Source organism: Poecile atricapillus, chromosome 10 (genome assembly GCF_030490865.1).
Source record: "Poecile atricapillus isolate bPoeAtr1 chromosome 10, bPoeAtr1.hap1, whole genome shotgun sequence".
Taxonomy (NCBI): Eukaryota; Metazoa; Chordata; class Aves; order Passeriformes; family Paridae; genus Poecile; species Poecile atricapillus.
The window spans coordinates 957,091-973,523 of record NC_081258.1 but is presented as its reverse complement, the minus strand read 5'-3'; the positions used below and the strand labels follow the sequence as shown (position 1 = coordinate 973,523).

Genomic DNA, 16,433 nt, shown 5'->3' with positions numbered 1-16,433 from the left:
TGTGGCAAAAAATGCTGATGTAGATTTATATATTTAGGATCAGGTTATATTATCTGAACTCTTGAGGGGGTTGGGGAAGTTCTGGAATCAATAGTTCCTAAAAGACAGCTATTGGAGAGAGAATTATTCAGGATCAGTGTTGCTCTCCTCTGGTGTCCCTGAATACCCAGGGATTTCCAGTAGGAAACTCCTACTGGAGTTTGCTGTGGAAAAGCCATTTTTGTTCGGCATGAAATCACATCCAAATTGGTACATACTCTCTGTGGTGTGAAATTTTAATAATCACTGTTGCTCTACATTCAGGCTCCAAATTCAAGCCATAGAAAGCAGCAGATGTATACTTAACCCAGCACAGCAGCCAGGATTTATCCAATTCACTGTATATAATTTATGGCTTTTGAATGAATGGGCAGAAATGAGAAACAGAGGTGAAGGTTTTACCATGAGCCATGTGAGAGTTTTCCTTCCATTTTTGTAATAACATCTCTGCTATTGATGGTAACCATGATGCCACAACAGTTCCTGCATTCTGGGTGATTGGTTGTCCTTTTCAGCCCCTCTCTGAGCAGAGGGTAACAGGGAGGAGATCATGTTCTACACATTGTCCATGTGGGCTAAGCTTTCACAGCTGACTTGCTGCTCAGAGCTCTTTAGAACAGAACAGAGCACAACACAACACAACATTCCTTCAGGGGGGTTGAAAACACCAAAAATCACTGTGTCTGTTTGAACTTCTGAGTTCAAGGGCTAAACACACAAGTGGGGAGCAGCCTGCTCACTCGGGGCACACGCCTGTTCCCCCTGTTCTCCCTGCCCCAGGTGTGTACCAGATGTCGGTGTCAGAAGCAGCTGTCCCGGGAGAGGAAGTGGGGAGAGTGAAGGCCAAAGATCCTGACATTGGGGAGAATGGCTTGGTGGCTTACAGCATCATCGATGGAGATGGCATGGACATGTTTGAAATCACCACAGATTATGAGACTCAGGAAGGGGTTGTGAAGCTTAAGAAGGTAAGTGTTGCCTACTGCTATGTAGTGTTTGTTGCTGACAGAATATTTGGTAATAATGGATTACCACCTAAGCTAAAATATTAGTAAATGCAAATTTCACTTAATTAATTTCTCAAGGTGTGATTAACTCTTAATATTCCATTTCCCCATTAGCTGAATTGGAATGGAAGAAAATAACCAAGAAGAGTTACATAAATACTGTACAGTGGATTAATTGCACAAACTAAATGAATTCATAATAAAAAGTCACGGTAAAATATGATGCCATCAGCTTCATTGTTAATGAAGTTTTGCCTAGTGCTGATAAGTAGCAGACATTCACTGTTGCTTTATGTTCAGTCTGAAAAGCCTCATGCCCTATAGTTTGAATTCTTCAGCTGTGCATTGTCCACAATAGTGTTCTGAAGGAGTCACAGGCTATGGGAAAAGCAGCAGAGGGGATTTCACACACAGCCCATCAGCAGCAGCTTTGAAAGCGTTATCAAATTAATTTTAAATTGCAAATTACAGAACATAAATATTATTATTATGCAAGCATTATCGTTTTGCCCTTTGTATCTTTAGAGCTATTTATCTCTCTGGGAGATAATCAGAACTCAGAGGAGAAGGCCTGGGCAACTTCTGGTCAGCCTTGTCCTGCCCTTTGGAGCAGTCCCTCAGGAAGGGACCCAGAGGTCTCTTCTGCTCAAAACTGCCCTGGTTTGATTTATGTCTCTGTTCTAGAGGTGGGAGTGGATTTTTGTTTTGAAATGTGGGTGAGCTGTCATTCCACCCAGTCTCTGGTGCTAACATACTTTGTGAATTGTGGTTGGCACCTGTGTCATCATTTTGAGGTGCAACCGTGCAGCCACTTCATGCCAGTACAGGTGTAGAGGTGCTGTGGCTTTAATCAGGATCCCAAAAGGACTTGTCCCATGGGGCATTATTCCCCCTCCCCTTTAGAAAGTGTATGAGTTCTGTGGCTGGAGAGAACTACAGGAATGAAAACACTGCAAACCATCTTCATATTTTCCCCACTACCTAAATAATTTAACTTATCTGTGTGCTGTCTCATGGTGCACCCAGGAGCACTTCAAACCACATCCACCTGGAATGCCTGCCAGCCTGGATAAAGCCAGGCCTCTTGTGGAAGCCCCTTTACCATCTCTTGCACTTTTGTGCTGCCTGGAAGGCTGCATGGAGACAAGGTTAACTTTCCCAGTGCAGATGGTTTCCTCAGTGATACAGCAAGCAAAGAGCGAGACCAGTACTCTGTGGTGATATTTTGAGTGCCCTCCTATGCTGCTCCACACATAGAATGTAGCTCCTTCCATTTGAGTCTTTATGTTTTTAAATACACACATTTCAGTCCAAGCTTGTTGACAGATGCTCACATTTGTTTGATGTCATTGAACACTAGGGCACTGCCTGCTGCTCTTACAGCCTGGTTTCCCTGACTCTGGAATGCACTGTCTTCTTTTTTCTCACAGACCTTAGATTATGAAACCAAAAAGTCCTACAGCCTGAAGGTGGAGGCAGCCAATGTCCACATTGACCCCAAGTTCATCAGCAATGGGCCCTTCAAGGACACAGTGACAGTGAAAATAGCAGTGGAAGATGCTGATGAGCCACCAGTGTTTTTGAAGCCAAGTTACATTTTTGAAGTACAGGAAAATGCAGCATCTGGTACTGTGGTTGGAAAAGTACATGCCAAAGACCCGGATGCTGCCAACAGTGCTATCAGGTTTGCTGAGTCCTGTTTCCTTCTGAGCATTAGCTTTAGGGATTATTATGCAAGTTCTGAAGAAAGTATGATAGATCTACAGACACACAGATAATTGAAACTTTCACCATCCAGCATTGGTTTTGTGCCTTTGTTCCATAAACTGCCAGTATCAAAGCCTGTATATTCTCAAAGCCTGTATCATACTATAGCTGTGTCTAATTAAAATACACTTCAGGGCATCTTTGGGAGACTCTATTCTAAATTAAATTTTCCACAAATATCTTGTCCTGTTATCACAGCATGGATTTTTATCAGAATATCAGACTCTAAGATTTAGATTGGGGATTGGGCTGGGTAATTGTTAATTGTTAAAGTGTTAATTGTTAAAGCCCATACAGACCCCTACTTTCTGCAGTTACATTGGATCCTCTTGGAATTACAGAATCATGGAATGGTTTAGGCTGGAAGGACCTTAAGGTTTATTCATTTCCACCCCAGCCATGGCAGGGACACCTCCCACTGTCCCAGGCTGCTCCAGCCCCAATGTCCAACCTTGCTTGGGCACTGCCAGGGATCCAGGGGCAGCCCCAGCTGCTCTGGGCACCCTGTGCCAGGGCCTGCCCACCCTGCCAGGGAACAATTCTGATATTATATTAGCCTTCTATTAGCTCAATTTTATTTGTCATGTTCTCAGTGTAACTTAAATTGTGAAGACCTCTTTTGTGGGTATACTTAACATTTCAAAGGATTTCAGCATGAAGTTTTGAAAGCCAGAGCTTTATAAAGCTGTAAAAATGTGTAGAATGGATAATATTTGATAAATTGGTATGATCAATTAATATTCTGAGTAAGCCAAAGATTGGAAGACTTAAAAGATCACCATGATTAATATGAAACAGAAGAGAAAACATATCTCAGTAGATATTTTTATCATGTTTTGTAAGAGAAGAAAATAAAGAGTACATTAGGGCTTTGATATAGAGACTTCAAAGACCAGCAATTTTCACTTATTACAAACATTCTGATGTACTGTTTTTCTAAATGTAGAAACCAACCAGGTGATTCTCCTTTTAAAAGAATACATATTGTCCTTTTGACAATGGTATTGAGGGCAACAATAGCTGTACTACTTACAGTTATTTAGAAATAATAAATATATTGAACAAATCTGGATGCATGAAACTCCTAAGTCCTTTTCTCTAATTACTGACTTTCAATCTTCTTTAGATACTCAATTGATCGACACACCGATCTTGAAAGATATTTTGTTATTAATGCAGAAGATGGCAATATCAAGACAATAAAGGCTTTGGATAGGGAAGAAATGGCTTGGCATAATATCTCTGTCTTTGCAGTTGAAGTCCGTGAGTATTTCACTGAGCTATTTTAGAATCAGTGGCACGAATCCTGTAATCCTCCAATTGTCTCAGTTTGATAAACTGCAAGAAATCTCAGCAGAAATACCTCAGCATATTTGATCTTTCCTTGGATGCAGCTGGGAATTTGTTTGTTTAATGGGTTTTCCTGCTTCTGTCTCATCTCAGTGTTGCCTCTCCTGCAGACAAACAGCACCAGGAAGCCAAAGTTCCCGTTGCAATCAAGGTCGTTGATGTCAATGACAATGCTCCCAAGTTAGCGTCAGCCTATGAAGCCTTTGTGTGTGAGAATGCCCGAAGCAATCAGGTATGGCCTGCCCACCCTCTCCTGTGCCCACCACCTTCCTCTGCTCCACCTTCCTGTGCCCACCACCTTTCTTGTTCCCACCACTTTCCCTTTCCTCTGTCCACTACTTCGCTGTTCCCCCCACCTCTCTGCACACACGGCTCTTCCTTCAGGGTGTTAACCCAGTTTTGTCCTGTCAGCTCCAGTGAGAGGGAATAAATGAACATTTGTTTTGAGGTTTTGGTCAGAAAGCCTCGAGCACCCAGAAAGGCACTTTATTTCTGAACTGCTATCAGCAGTTATCCAGTGCTTTGTGCACAGAGCAGTATTGGTGTTGACTGGGAGTACCCACCAGCACAGGGGCAGTAGAGCTGGGTGGGGGCAGCTTTCCCAGTTGTGAGACTGGTTTGGATATTATGGAAATACTCAATGTCTTATGGGAAGAATCCTAGTGTTTGTAGAGTTTGTAGAGTGCTTGTAGAGTTTGGCCAACAGATTTATTCCTGGCAATCTGTGAGGAAGAGGGGTTAGGATCATAGGGAAATAGCTCTGCACATGATCTGTGCCTTTGCAGTCAGTGTAGCAGTTTAAAAAGGACTTTATCAGCTGCTGAGTTTTCTGCAGAACTTTATTTAATCTATTGTGTTACCATTAATTCATGTTTGTGTATAAGAATGTTGAAGGTGTGTGCTTGTACAGCTGTAACTCTGGGGTGGTTAATGCAATAGTAATTAAAGATTGCCTGTTGTAATTTGGAGTCAGCTCTGTGTTTGTAATTACATATATTTATATTTGAGGGGGGGTTCTGCTATTTTACAATTCTTAGTCAAGGGCTGTCTCAGAATGCTGCCTGTATGTGATGTACCCAGAGAAGGAGCTGTTTGTTTACAGAGCGCTTTTCTTTTACAGCAATTTATTACAATTAGTGCTGATGACAAGGATGACTCGGCCAATGGACCAAGATTTATCTTCAGTTTGCCACCTGAAATTATTCATAATCCAAATTTTACTCTCAGAGACAACAGAGGTTTGTGTGAAGATTCCTACTCTACCAGAATCCAAAGAAATGACAAAGTAGAACAAATGGCCAGTGTAATGTCATGCAACAGCAGTCATTAACTTTGGTAGAGTGTCTTTCTCCAGGATTTATGGGAGGAAGGCAAAAGCATACAGCTGAGATGCAAGGATGTTTTTGGGAAAGTGGGATGTTTGTTAACTCACTTGAATTTTCTTGAATGCTTGGTTTAAATTATATAATAATACCCATCAGGATTAGAATCCACTGCCATTTTATCTCCCAGGAAGAGGATAAAACCACTGCCAAGCACTCAGTAAATGGAATTGGCAGATCTCCTTGATTTAGAGAAACCTAAAATGAGCTGAGACAGCATAAATTATTAGGCTACTTGTATTTGTTCACCACTGTGCATGCCAGCTTTTGTAAATTATGGATCACAAGAGACATGGGCTAGATTCCCAACGGAATCAAATCATTGCCCGGTGCAGGAAATGAATCGGAGATTTGTGCTATGGAACATACCTGTGTTGGCCATTGGCTGTCTCAGGATCTGAATATCCTGATCCCTTTGCCCATTTGGTATTCACAAAATAAAGTAGAGCTTTGCATTCAAATTGATGGCAAGATGTAAGAAATTTGTAAGCAGAGAACCTCAGGCCTGGGAGAGTGTCAAAATTCAATTGATCACAACATAATAACATCAGCAACCTGAACTTGACAGAGGTTGAGGGAGCCAGAGAAGGTGGGTAAGCAGAATAAAAAAGACAGTCTTGGCCGTTTTACATATTTACTCAATTTATTTCATTATATTATGATTCAATGTTAATTTTTTTATTTCCATTTTACGGAAATTCCATTCTATTTTCATTTTATTTCCCTTCACAGGGCAAAAACTGTTTCAGCTTCTAAGGAATTGGTTTTGATTAGCAAGCTTTAATGTTTGAAGGAAACTTGACTGTTTTCTGAATAGTAAAACTCGGTTGAACTGGTTTAAATAATGAATCCAAGAGTGCCAGAAGTACAAAAGACAACACAATCCAGATACATGATTTGAGTAAAAACTGTTCTGTTGAGGCACACTTTATATCTCTCAACATCTGAAGGGAGGGTAATTATCATCAGAGTTCCCAAACAAAATCTCTGTTATTGCTGACTGATCAAAGTAATGCTGTTGCCTAGTGCTTGACACTTGTACATACACAAGCAATTCACAAAGGAGCCAGTGAAGGGCATATATTTATTCTCTTTAAAGTAGTAAAACATGAGTTTTGAAAAATTCATATGTGTATTTTTAGGGAGGAGTAATAAAACATGTATTCTTTGCTTGAGACCTGGAGGCCAGGTTTCACCAAAAAGTACATTTTATGGTCAACACATCAAATTGAAAATAGATTAGCAAGATTATAATCTATCATATAATCTAGCAGAGGAAGTGTAAATCAGAATGGAGATAATCTCAGTGGTGTTATGGTTCCTGACTCCAGCCAATCCCATTCATCCTTCATTTCCATATGCAGCAAATTTGTTACTGACAGAATTAACCTAGATAAAAGTGTGTTGTAGTTGAAATTATGATGTCAGTTTAATGTCATGTTTCTACCTGACAATACTGCAAAAGGTTATTTCAACAAGACAGTATTAAAGGACTGAATCTTCCCATATAATTTTTTTTTATGTATAGTCTAAGGAAATTCATCCATTTCCATCCTTTCTTTAGTTCATTTTGTTCAATCCTCAGTGCAATGATGTTGTTAATTTATGTATTTCCTGTGAGTTTTTTTTAAGTAAGTTTTACGAGAGCAAAGTAAAAAAATTGAAATTCTGTGGACTCCCATATAAAAAGACTTCTCAGGGAGAGTGTGTTACCATTTGCAAGTCAAATAATGTCCATGGTCATTCAAATTTATTTTTTTCAGTTGTAAGTCTAAGTATTCTGTAAGCCATGCCACAGCTTTCAGAGGGAATTGCTACTTTCAGAGAAAAAGGGCTTTATTAACTGTGGAGAGCAGTTAATGAAAACTCTACTGTTTGGGCCTATTACAGAACTTTAAAGTGAATACAGTCCCATAATTATCATTTAATAGAGTTTCTTTTTACCATCTCCTGAAAGTAATCACATATTGCAGTAATCCAAAAAAGCATAATCACATTCTACATCCTATTAATAACCCACTGTGTTACCAAGTCTTCAGCTGTGAGCCCATCTCCCATAGAAAACATGAGATAATGGCTTAGCCCATGCTGGGATAAAACACAGAATTACTTCTGCACTGTTTCTTTATATTATAGCTCATAAACAAGCAGCACTGTCTGCCTGGGCTCTGCTCAATTCTGCTCCCACTGAAGTCAAGCCTTCAGAAGAGCAGCAGAGGCTCATGGCACTTCACAGCAGAGAGGCAGATTTCGAGTAAATGGATTTCCTACTTTTAACCCTGCAGGGTCCTGTGCTGAGATGCCCTTTCCTTGGGTTCCCTCAGCCTGCTGTTCCTGGAAGGGCTGCAGTCCCAAATTCACAAGATAGAGCTTTACAGAGCCTGAAATTAAACTTGTGAGCCCCTGAAAATCAATTACTAAAGTCCTCTTTTAAACTCAAACATATTCTTCACACATTTTCAACAACAAAATTTTGAAACACACAAACAATCAAGTCAAAGGATTTTGCCATGGATTATCCACAGTGATTGCCACTCCTGGTAAGGTAAGGATTTTAGATAGCTGGACCCTTGAAATTATTCTGTTTTCTGGCTGAGTCAGCACTCACACCTGATATAGGTGATAAAATTCACACTGCAATCAGCTCCTGTAATCTAGAATCCTCCTTACGCAATCTATGTGTTAACAAGCCCCCAGAAGCTGAGCTACATTTGCCTATGCACACAGGAAAAATTGGAAGTCATCAATAAGATCACCAGAGAAAAAGACAAAAATCAAAGGTCAGGGAGATCAGTATAGGGATCACCAATAAATAATGCAATTTTAGCTTCTAATTGTGAAAATTTCATGGAGAGCACAGGGAATCTTCACTTGCAACACCTTTGGATATTAGATAGCCAAGGCAATAATAGCTGGAAAAATGTGAAATTTTGGGAATGGCCTTGCGATGACTGTTCTCCTTCTTGTGTTAGCCCCCATTGTGTTCATTAGACTGACAGTCAGGTAGTTCTCATATGTGTTAAGTAATAGTTTTAAGCTGGTATTGACATTTAACTTCTGTTGGCTTAAAAAATGCCATTTTACCAGGATTATAGTTCTACTCCTGGGCCTTGAAAATAATAAAAAAGCAAGGATGAGAATATTAGCTAGGATTATATGTTATCTTTTATCTAGGTAAGAAAGGATTTTTTTTCCTCTTATGGATATTATGTTTCTTCTAAATATGAGAAGTGAACATAAACAGTAAAAGAAAAAGTTTAAAAAATGACCTTTTAGGCTTGATGTATTGTAGTCCTTTTTAAAATTGAACCAGGCATGTTGATCGGATTTTTCTTTTTAAAAATTTATGTTAAGTTAAAAATCACTTCCCATTAAAAGAGATAAATCAGCCATTGGATCAAAATCAGCTTTGCTGAGTGTAAGTGACAGCAGTGGACCAGACCAGTCTGTATAACAACTGAATAATTTGCCATCCTTTTCTTATTTCTAATTAGGAATACTATTTCAGCTGGCAAAAAGGCAATAAAAATAAAAAATATAAATATAAATATAAATATAAATATAAATATAAATATAAATATAAATATAAATATAAATATAAATATAAATATGAAATGTGTAGCCAAAGACTAAATATACTAATGTATGGTATTGTCATCCATTACACAGTGCTTTTGCAGCCTCAAGGCAGCTGTAGCTCAGCCCCCTGTAGATGTTCATATTTTTTGCCACAAGGATAATCTGTCCTGTTGTGATTTTTCATTTAATGGAACAGATCTTGGTTGTTCCATTGAGGAAATGAATTATTAGTTGCATTTTTAGAGGAGTCTGTGGAATAATTTTATTCTGGATCAATATATTAGTTCAAGTTAGCTGATAGGTTAATAGATTGTATTCCTATTTGTACCAAATTGTTACGGGGACATTAATTTAAAGTCCTAAAATAAGGCTCCTGTCATGCAGACATTGATATCACCAAGATCCTGTAAAAAATTGTGCCTCAAAGTTTAGATGGTTCATGTAAACATTCAGGAGATTAGGAGGACTCTGATGGAGACAAAGGGCACCTCCAAGAGCCACAAGTAATAATCAGATTTTTATCAGTGTCTCTGTCCTTAGCTAATGTGACATTGTGCAAAGGAGAACAACTTGTTTTCTACCCAGTTGTTCTTTTTGTGAAACTCAACACCAAAAATCAACAGTTCTGTCAAGCCCAGGGCATCAGGAGTGTGGGCTGGCAGGACAGGGGTAGATATGGGGGATGGATTCATTTGGTGTGTAACAAACAGCTCCTACCTAAAATATTCATCCTTTCTGGTGAAGTTCCTGGGAGAGTCAAGCAGTGCAAACATCCTTCTCATCCCATAGATTGACCAAATTTGGGGACAGTTTCAGACCTTGTCTTACACCAGGGGCACTGCCTGCAAGTGTAGTTAATACAAGGCAAGAACACTTCTCTTTGGGTATAATTTATTCACAAAATTCTGTGGAAATCACAGTGATTAGATCATTAGGAGAGGTTTTATGGTTTGCATTATTAAATTCTGGGATTTATGCTGACTCTTCAACAGGAAAACAATTAATCTGCAGAAGCCTGAGGCAGCAGTAAAGTGGGTACCTTTGGAGGTGAACAGCCCTCCCTGAGCAGATAAAATAACTGCTCTTCCCCCCCGCCCACCTTTCTGTTATCTAGTGAAAAATGAAGAACATGGCAAACCAGGAAAGGTTGTGAGGAATAAATCTTCAATATAAACTGGCTTTTGATAGTCTGAAAACCACAGATATGATTGCTTCACTTTATTTACTTTGGGATGTCTACAACTGTTATAAACTTTGGTTCAGGCTGAACTGAGAGAGTAAGAGAGGAGGGGCACAACAAGGGAGCCCTGTTGGTGTTCCCCTGGGAGTGGGAAGCACAGGCTGCCTCAGCCCAGGATGTCATCCCACACTGTCACCTTTCCAAGGCTTCAGACAGAGGAAGTGTGCAGGACCATCCAAAATGTCCTGTGCTGAGATGGCAGCTTGTTTTCTGTCCCCTGCACTAAGGCAGGTCACCTCTTGTGAGGACAATGGGAAGAGAGTTACAGAAATACTGCCAGGAGTTGGACTCATGGATCCCTGTGGGTCCCCTTCCAACTCAGAGCATTTTTGATTCTGTTATTTAATGCTTCCTCACATCCACTATATTCAGAATGTGCCCAGACATATTGTGAGTGTATGATCTAGCTCTCTGAATTCTGGCTTTGGAAGTTTGGATGAAAATCAGATTCTGATAAAACAGTGTTACCTTCAGTATTTCTTACTGAAACAACAAGGGTCAAATTTGCTCATACTAAGCAAATACTGCTTTTGTTTTGGTGGGAGGCTCATTATCAGAGCCCATCTGGGGACAGATCTCTATCTACCATGCTTTTAGGAGTGACTCCAAGAGTACATAAGGAAGATATGGGTTTTACCCCTCCATTGAAAGCTTTAATTGTGGAGCAACAATAAAACCAGCTCAGACAGCAATAGGAAGGTCCAGCCATTTGGGTAGCAGAAAAAAATATAGTGACTTTCTTAGAAAGTTACAGGTAATAAAGGATGCTATCAGACAGAGATTATCTGTGTTGGTTGTGTTAATTAAAGAATTAAAACTAATTGTGGTGATGTGTGAATTAAATACAATCCTATAATTGCTCGAGTCATTTGAAAGATGACACTTTCTGCTGGTGTATTGTAGAAATAACGCTAAAGCCCCTGAAAATTGAGAGCCATTGCAGCGAGATAATATCCTTTGCAATATCACCTAAGAGGACGACTCTGGAAAAATTAATGATGATTTTCTCTCTTCTTCACGCAGATAACACAGCGAGCGTGCTGGTCAGACGGGAAGGGTTCAGTCGCCAGAAGCAGGATTTGTACCTCCTTCCTATCGTGATCAGTGACGGCGGTGTGCCCCCGCTGAGCAGCACCAACACGCTGACGATCCGCGTGTGCGGCTGTGACAGCAGCGGCTCCCTGCTGTCCTGCAACGCCGAGGCCTACGTCCTCAACGCGGGGCTCAGCACCGGCGCCCTCATTGCCATCCTGGCCTGCATCGTCATTCTGCTGGGTAAAAAATGTTCCTTCCTTGCTGCTCCTCTGGACTTGTGTTAAAAAATAATCCTGCCCTCAGCTCCAAGATGGTGAAATTAATCTTAATTTTTATAGGCAGTATTGATGTGCTGTGAGAGGTTTTGGGGTGAGCTCAATGTGGCCATGCAAGGTCTGAAGGAGCTGCAGGAAAGATGGAGAGAGACAATTGCCAAGGAATGGAGGGACAGGACACAGGCAATGGCTCCCAGTGCCAGAGGGCAGGGATAGATGGGATATTGGGCGGGAATTGTTCCCTGGCAGGGTGGGCAGGCCCTGGCACAGGGTGCCCAGAGCAGCTGGGGCTGCCCCTGGATCCCTGGCAGTGCCCAAGGCCAGGCTGGACATTGGGGCTGGAGCAGCCTGGGACAGTGGGAGGTGTCCCTGCCATGGCAGGGGTGGAATGAGATCGGTTTATGGTCACTTCCATCCTTTACCTTTCTGGGCTTCTATGGTCTCTTCAATAGTAAACACCAGTGAATTTCTGTAGATGTGCTTGGAGAATGTCCTCCTGTGGCCTAGTGCCAGCTAATCAGGGACACTGCTTAAAGGAGGCCATGTCTTATAGTTCTAAGTTCTGTGATCTTCCCTGGATGACAAGTTCCTTATTGAGGTCAGCCAGGATTAATCGCCCCTGCCAGTTATTTCCCTCAGACCCATCTTGTGTTGAAGACAGATGAGTGGCTTGGAAGACCTGCTTTTAAGAAAGTGTTTTCTGATGATTTAAAAAAAATATGCAATATTTTCTAATTTCCCTGTAGTATTTTATAGTGTTTCTTTTCTTATATACTTTATTTTATAGAAATTTGAAGTGAGAACGCAGAAACAAATATGTCTTTGGAGGTTTTGCTTAAAAAAATTCCATTTTAATGGAAATGCCACTTGGAATTAGAGTTAAGCTTTTGCAATACGTGAGAGGATAAAGATTCATCTTTGTTTTGTTGCAGATATTCATGTGCTTGGGCTGCTCAAAGGCAGTGTCACAGTGTTCTGCAACACTTGGGACCCCACAAACACATCCCTTGAATTAGTGTTGCAGCAATGAGCAATTAGTAAGAGCAGTGGCATGCAGCCCAGACAGAAAGCCTCAGATCAGTTCTGTATACAAACATCACTGCTTTTACCTAGCAAGGAGCACTGAAAATGCAGAAGTTTGCAACTATCCAGCAGAAAAGCGGAGGGCTCGGGGGTGCAATAATTACTTACAAAGGGGCTGCCGTTCGACAGTGCAATCTAACCGTGCTTTGTTTTCCCCAGTCATTGTGGTACTGTTTGTAACCCTGAAGAGGCAGAAGAAGGAACCCCTGATCGTGTTTGAGGAGGAAGACGTGCGGGAAAACATCATCACGTACGATGATGAGGGCGGAGGCGAGGAGGACACAGAGGCATTTGACATCGCCACGCTGCAGAACCCTGACGGCATCAACGGCTTCATCCCCCGCAAGGACATCAAGCCCGAGTACCAGTACCTGCCCAGGCCGGGGCTGCGGCCCGCGCCCAACAGCGTGGACGTGGATGATTTCATCAACACCAGGATACAGGAGGCTGACAATGACCCCACTGCCCCTCCCTATGACTCCATCCAGATCTATGGCTACGAGGGCAGGGGCTCCGTGGCTGGGTCCCTCAGCTCCTTGGAGTCAGCAACAACAGATTCTGACTTGGACTACGACTATCTACAAAACTGGGGACCTCGATTTAAGAAACTTGCAGACTTGTATGGCTCCAAAGACACTTTCGATGATGATTCTTAACAATAAAGTTTAAGATTTGGCCTTAAGAACTGTGTCCGAAGTTCTGAAGAATCCAGAGGAAATGTAAGCAGGTATTTTTTTAAAAATCAAGAAAAATCTCATTTAAACATTTAAGTTTGACAGAGAGGATTCCTTTGATATAAAAGGACATGAAAGTGGTAAATACTGTGAAGTACCTTTTCATACAAAAGGCAAATCTGGAAGTTGGCTGCCAGCTTCACTAAAGGAAAAAAAACCCACATAAGAAATGCGAAATATTTAAATGAAGGAAAATGCTAAAAGCGAACCTACAAATGAGGGAAATCTTTTATGTGTTATGAACATCTAAATCTTTTATGTCAAAGAAGCTTCCACAAATTAGAAAAGACAACAGTTCTGAGCTGTAATTTCGCCTTAAACTATGGACACTCTATATGGTAGTGCATTTTTAAACTTGAAATATATAATAATCAGCCAGCTTAAACCCATATGATGTATGTACAGTACAATGTACAATTATTATGTCTCTTGAGCATCAGACTTGTTACTGCTGATTCTTGTAAATCTTTTTGCTTATTCTTTCATCTTGAACTAATACGTGCCAGATATAAAAACTCTGTCTTGTCGCGGTGGGAGGCGCCCTATTTCTATGTCATTTTTAATGTATCTATTTGTACAATTTTAAAATTCTTATTTTAGTATACATACAAATATCAGTATTCTGACATGTAAGAAATGTTACAGCATCACACTTATATTTTATGAACATTGTACTGTTGCTTTAATATGTGCTTCAATATAAGAAGCAGACTTTGAAATAAACTGATTCTTTTTTAATTCTTGTTCTGGTTATTAAACATATAAAGAAAAACATAGTGTTTCTAATGTCCCATTTATAGTTCTGACTAATTTACTACAATTGTGACCTTTTAATAGCCTTATTTATTATGTGTTTGTAGTTGGTTTGTTGACTTGTTAAGTGATTATTTAAAAATCAAGTACATTTTACAAATGTTTTTTAGATTAAAACAAATGTAACGTCTGGTGAACATTTTGTACCCTCTCTATCTACAGCGTGTGGCTGCTCCCAGAACACAGTAAGAATCATCATATAGTCTTACTGTGTTTCCTGGATTAAATTAAGTGTAATACTTTTCAGTATTTCCCATGTAATATGCATTTATCTTAGAGATTCCCAAGGTTTCAGGAGTGACTTTGTGAGTGGATGGGAGTACTCTGTACTTACCCTTTACTCCAGCCTTGTGAGTTTCCATATCTGTGCTGAGCTTCTGCGGGTTCTAGAGACTAAAATCTGACCCAGTTTAGCTGTGACTTCCCTAAGGACTGTTCTACCTGACAATTACCTTACCTGAGTAGTAATTAAGATTCTGGCACTTAATTTTTTATTTTTTTATTTTTTTTTAATTCCAGTAGAAAAGCATCATCTGCGGATAGGGAGGCATTTTAATTGGTGACAACAGAAATAGAGTACTTTCAGAGTTATTCTTTGTGATGCATGTTTTTTATCCAAAAAGGGATCTATAACTTTTTTTGTTTTTAAATATTAGTTCAGAAGGAGCAAGGGATTGGGATACGTTCTGCACATCAACATTTTCTGCATCTGCATACAGCTGTACTTCTGCTGAATTTAAGACAGTTGGCTGTTTAGGGTCAGAGATCAGCAGCTACAGTATGGGAAGAGGCAATAAACAGAAATTATCTACAGTTTCCTACAAAGTTTGTTTTACAAACCCTGTCCTTCATTTGCAGTCAGGTACCAAACTGCTTGATCTGAGAGGAAATCTGATTTGTTGGTGTGTTGCTTTTCTGAAGACCCCCCATATATGTACTTAGATTAAAATTTAACTCCTTAAAATGATGACTCATGTTTCAGCTCTATATCCATAACATATTCACTTTTCCCTTTATATCCCTATGTTTTATAAGGCAGAGTTTGCTAAATTGGTAGATTTGCTCTACAATGTTTATTGTAATATTTCACTTTATTATAGCTGTATTCATTCTATATAATTCTATAGTTTATTATTAACTTTGTTCAAATTTCTTTGGTTGTTTATTTTTCTCTTGTTTATAATCCAAAGAATATTTTGCTAGATTTGCACATTTCTCCATTAAAAATTTAAATAAACATTAAAAAAAAAAAAGAGTATCACTTTACAAATTAACAAATTGAAATAAAGTAAAAAAAAAAGTAATTTGTAGAACTCCATCCTCATTGATGCTATCTGGATTTATTTCACTTTTAAGCAAGTTTTAGAATTAATAACTGCATTTTCTACATTTTTATGTTTAATTTTTAAGAAGGACATTGTCAACTACATTTTTTAATAGTTTCAAATGCTTCAAGTTTTAGTCTCTATTGTTTGTAGCACTCTCGTAGATGCTTGGAAATAAATTTTTTTTCCCTGCTGGTTTTGTCCTTTTTCATTTGATTATTTTTCCCCTTTCCAGTGAACATGCAATTACGGTAGAGCTTTTTTAGGTTAGGTTGCTAATCTCAGCCAAGGCCAGCCCCGAAATGCTGGAATTATCCTCACTGCGGACTGTCGGCAGCACCTCGGATGAGCAGCGTGTGTTGGCACCACAACAGGACGTAGCTTTGCCTTGAACTTCACCACAGCCCTTGCTGGAGCCTCAGGTCTTTAATCTGAGCTTGGTAAAACCCAGCCCAGAACTGCAGCTCCGGGTCAGTCCTGGCACACATGAGAAGGCTGTGGGCCGTAGGTTGTTGCAGCATTCCCAAAGATCTGAGCCACCTGGCAAGGGATTGACACGCTCCAGTTGCTTTAGCACAGTGGCTCTGCCTTCCCCAAGGACAGAGCCTCAGACCCATGGAAGACAGCTGAACGGGCGATTACAAACTCTGTAGGTCTGGAGAAAGCCCTGATCATGAGGAGGATCACCACGGCTGAGCCAGGTAAGGCAGGGGACGGTGGCAAGTGCAGGTGGTGATTTGGCCAGTTTTCCCTCTTGCAAGTCCTGCCTGAGGATCATTTGAGGGGCTGCAACAATGCCTCTCC

The 16,433-nt window shown here is 40.2% G+C and overlaps 1 protein-coding gene across 1 annotated transcript in view; it reads left to right on the top strand.

Moving 5' to 3' along the window:
- Positions 1 to 14,227, top strand: part of CDH11 (cadherin 11) — an 80,511-nt gene extending 66,284 nt beyond the window's left edge. Inside the window, exons 8-14 of the mRNA XM_058845755.1 lie at positions 820 to 1,007; positions 2,477 to 2,730; positions 3,940 to 4,076; positions 4,274 to 4,395; positions 5,284 to 5,401; positions 11,388 to 11,639; positions 12,917 to 14,227. Of these exons, the coding sequence (XP_058701738.1) occupies positions 820 to 1,007; positions 2,477 to 2,730; positions 3,940 to 4,076; positions 4,274 to 4,395; positions 5,284 to 5,401; positions 11,388 to 11,639; positions 12,917 to 13,413 (1,568 nt within the window). The 3' untranslated portion in view covers positions 13,414 to 14,227. The remainder of the gene's footprint in view (positions 1 to 819; positions 1,008 to 2,476; positions 2,731 to 3,939; positions 4,077 to 4,273; positions 4,396 to 5,283; positions 5,402 to 11,387; positions 11,640 to 12,916) is intronic.
- The last annotated feature ends 2,206 nt before the right edge of the window (positions 14,228 to 16,433 follow it).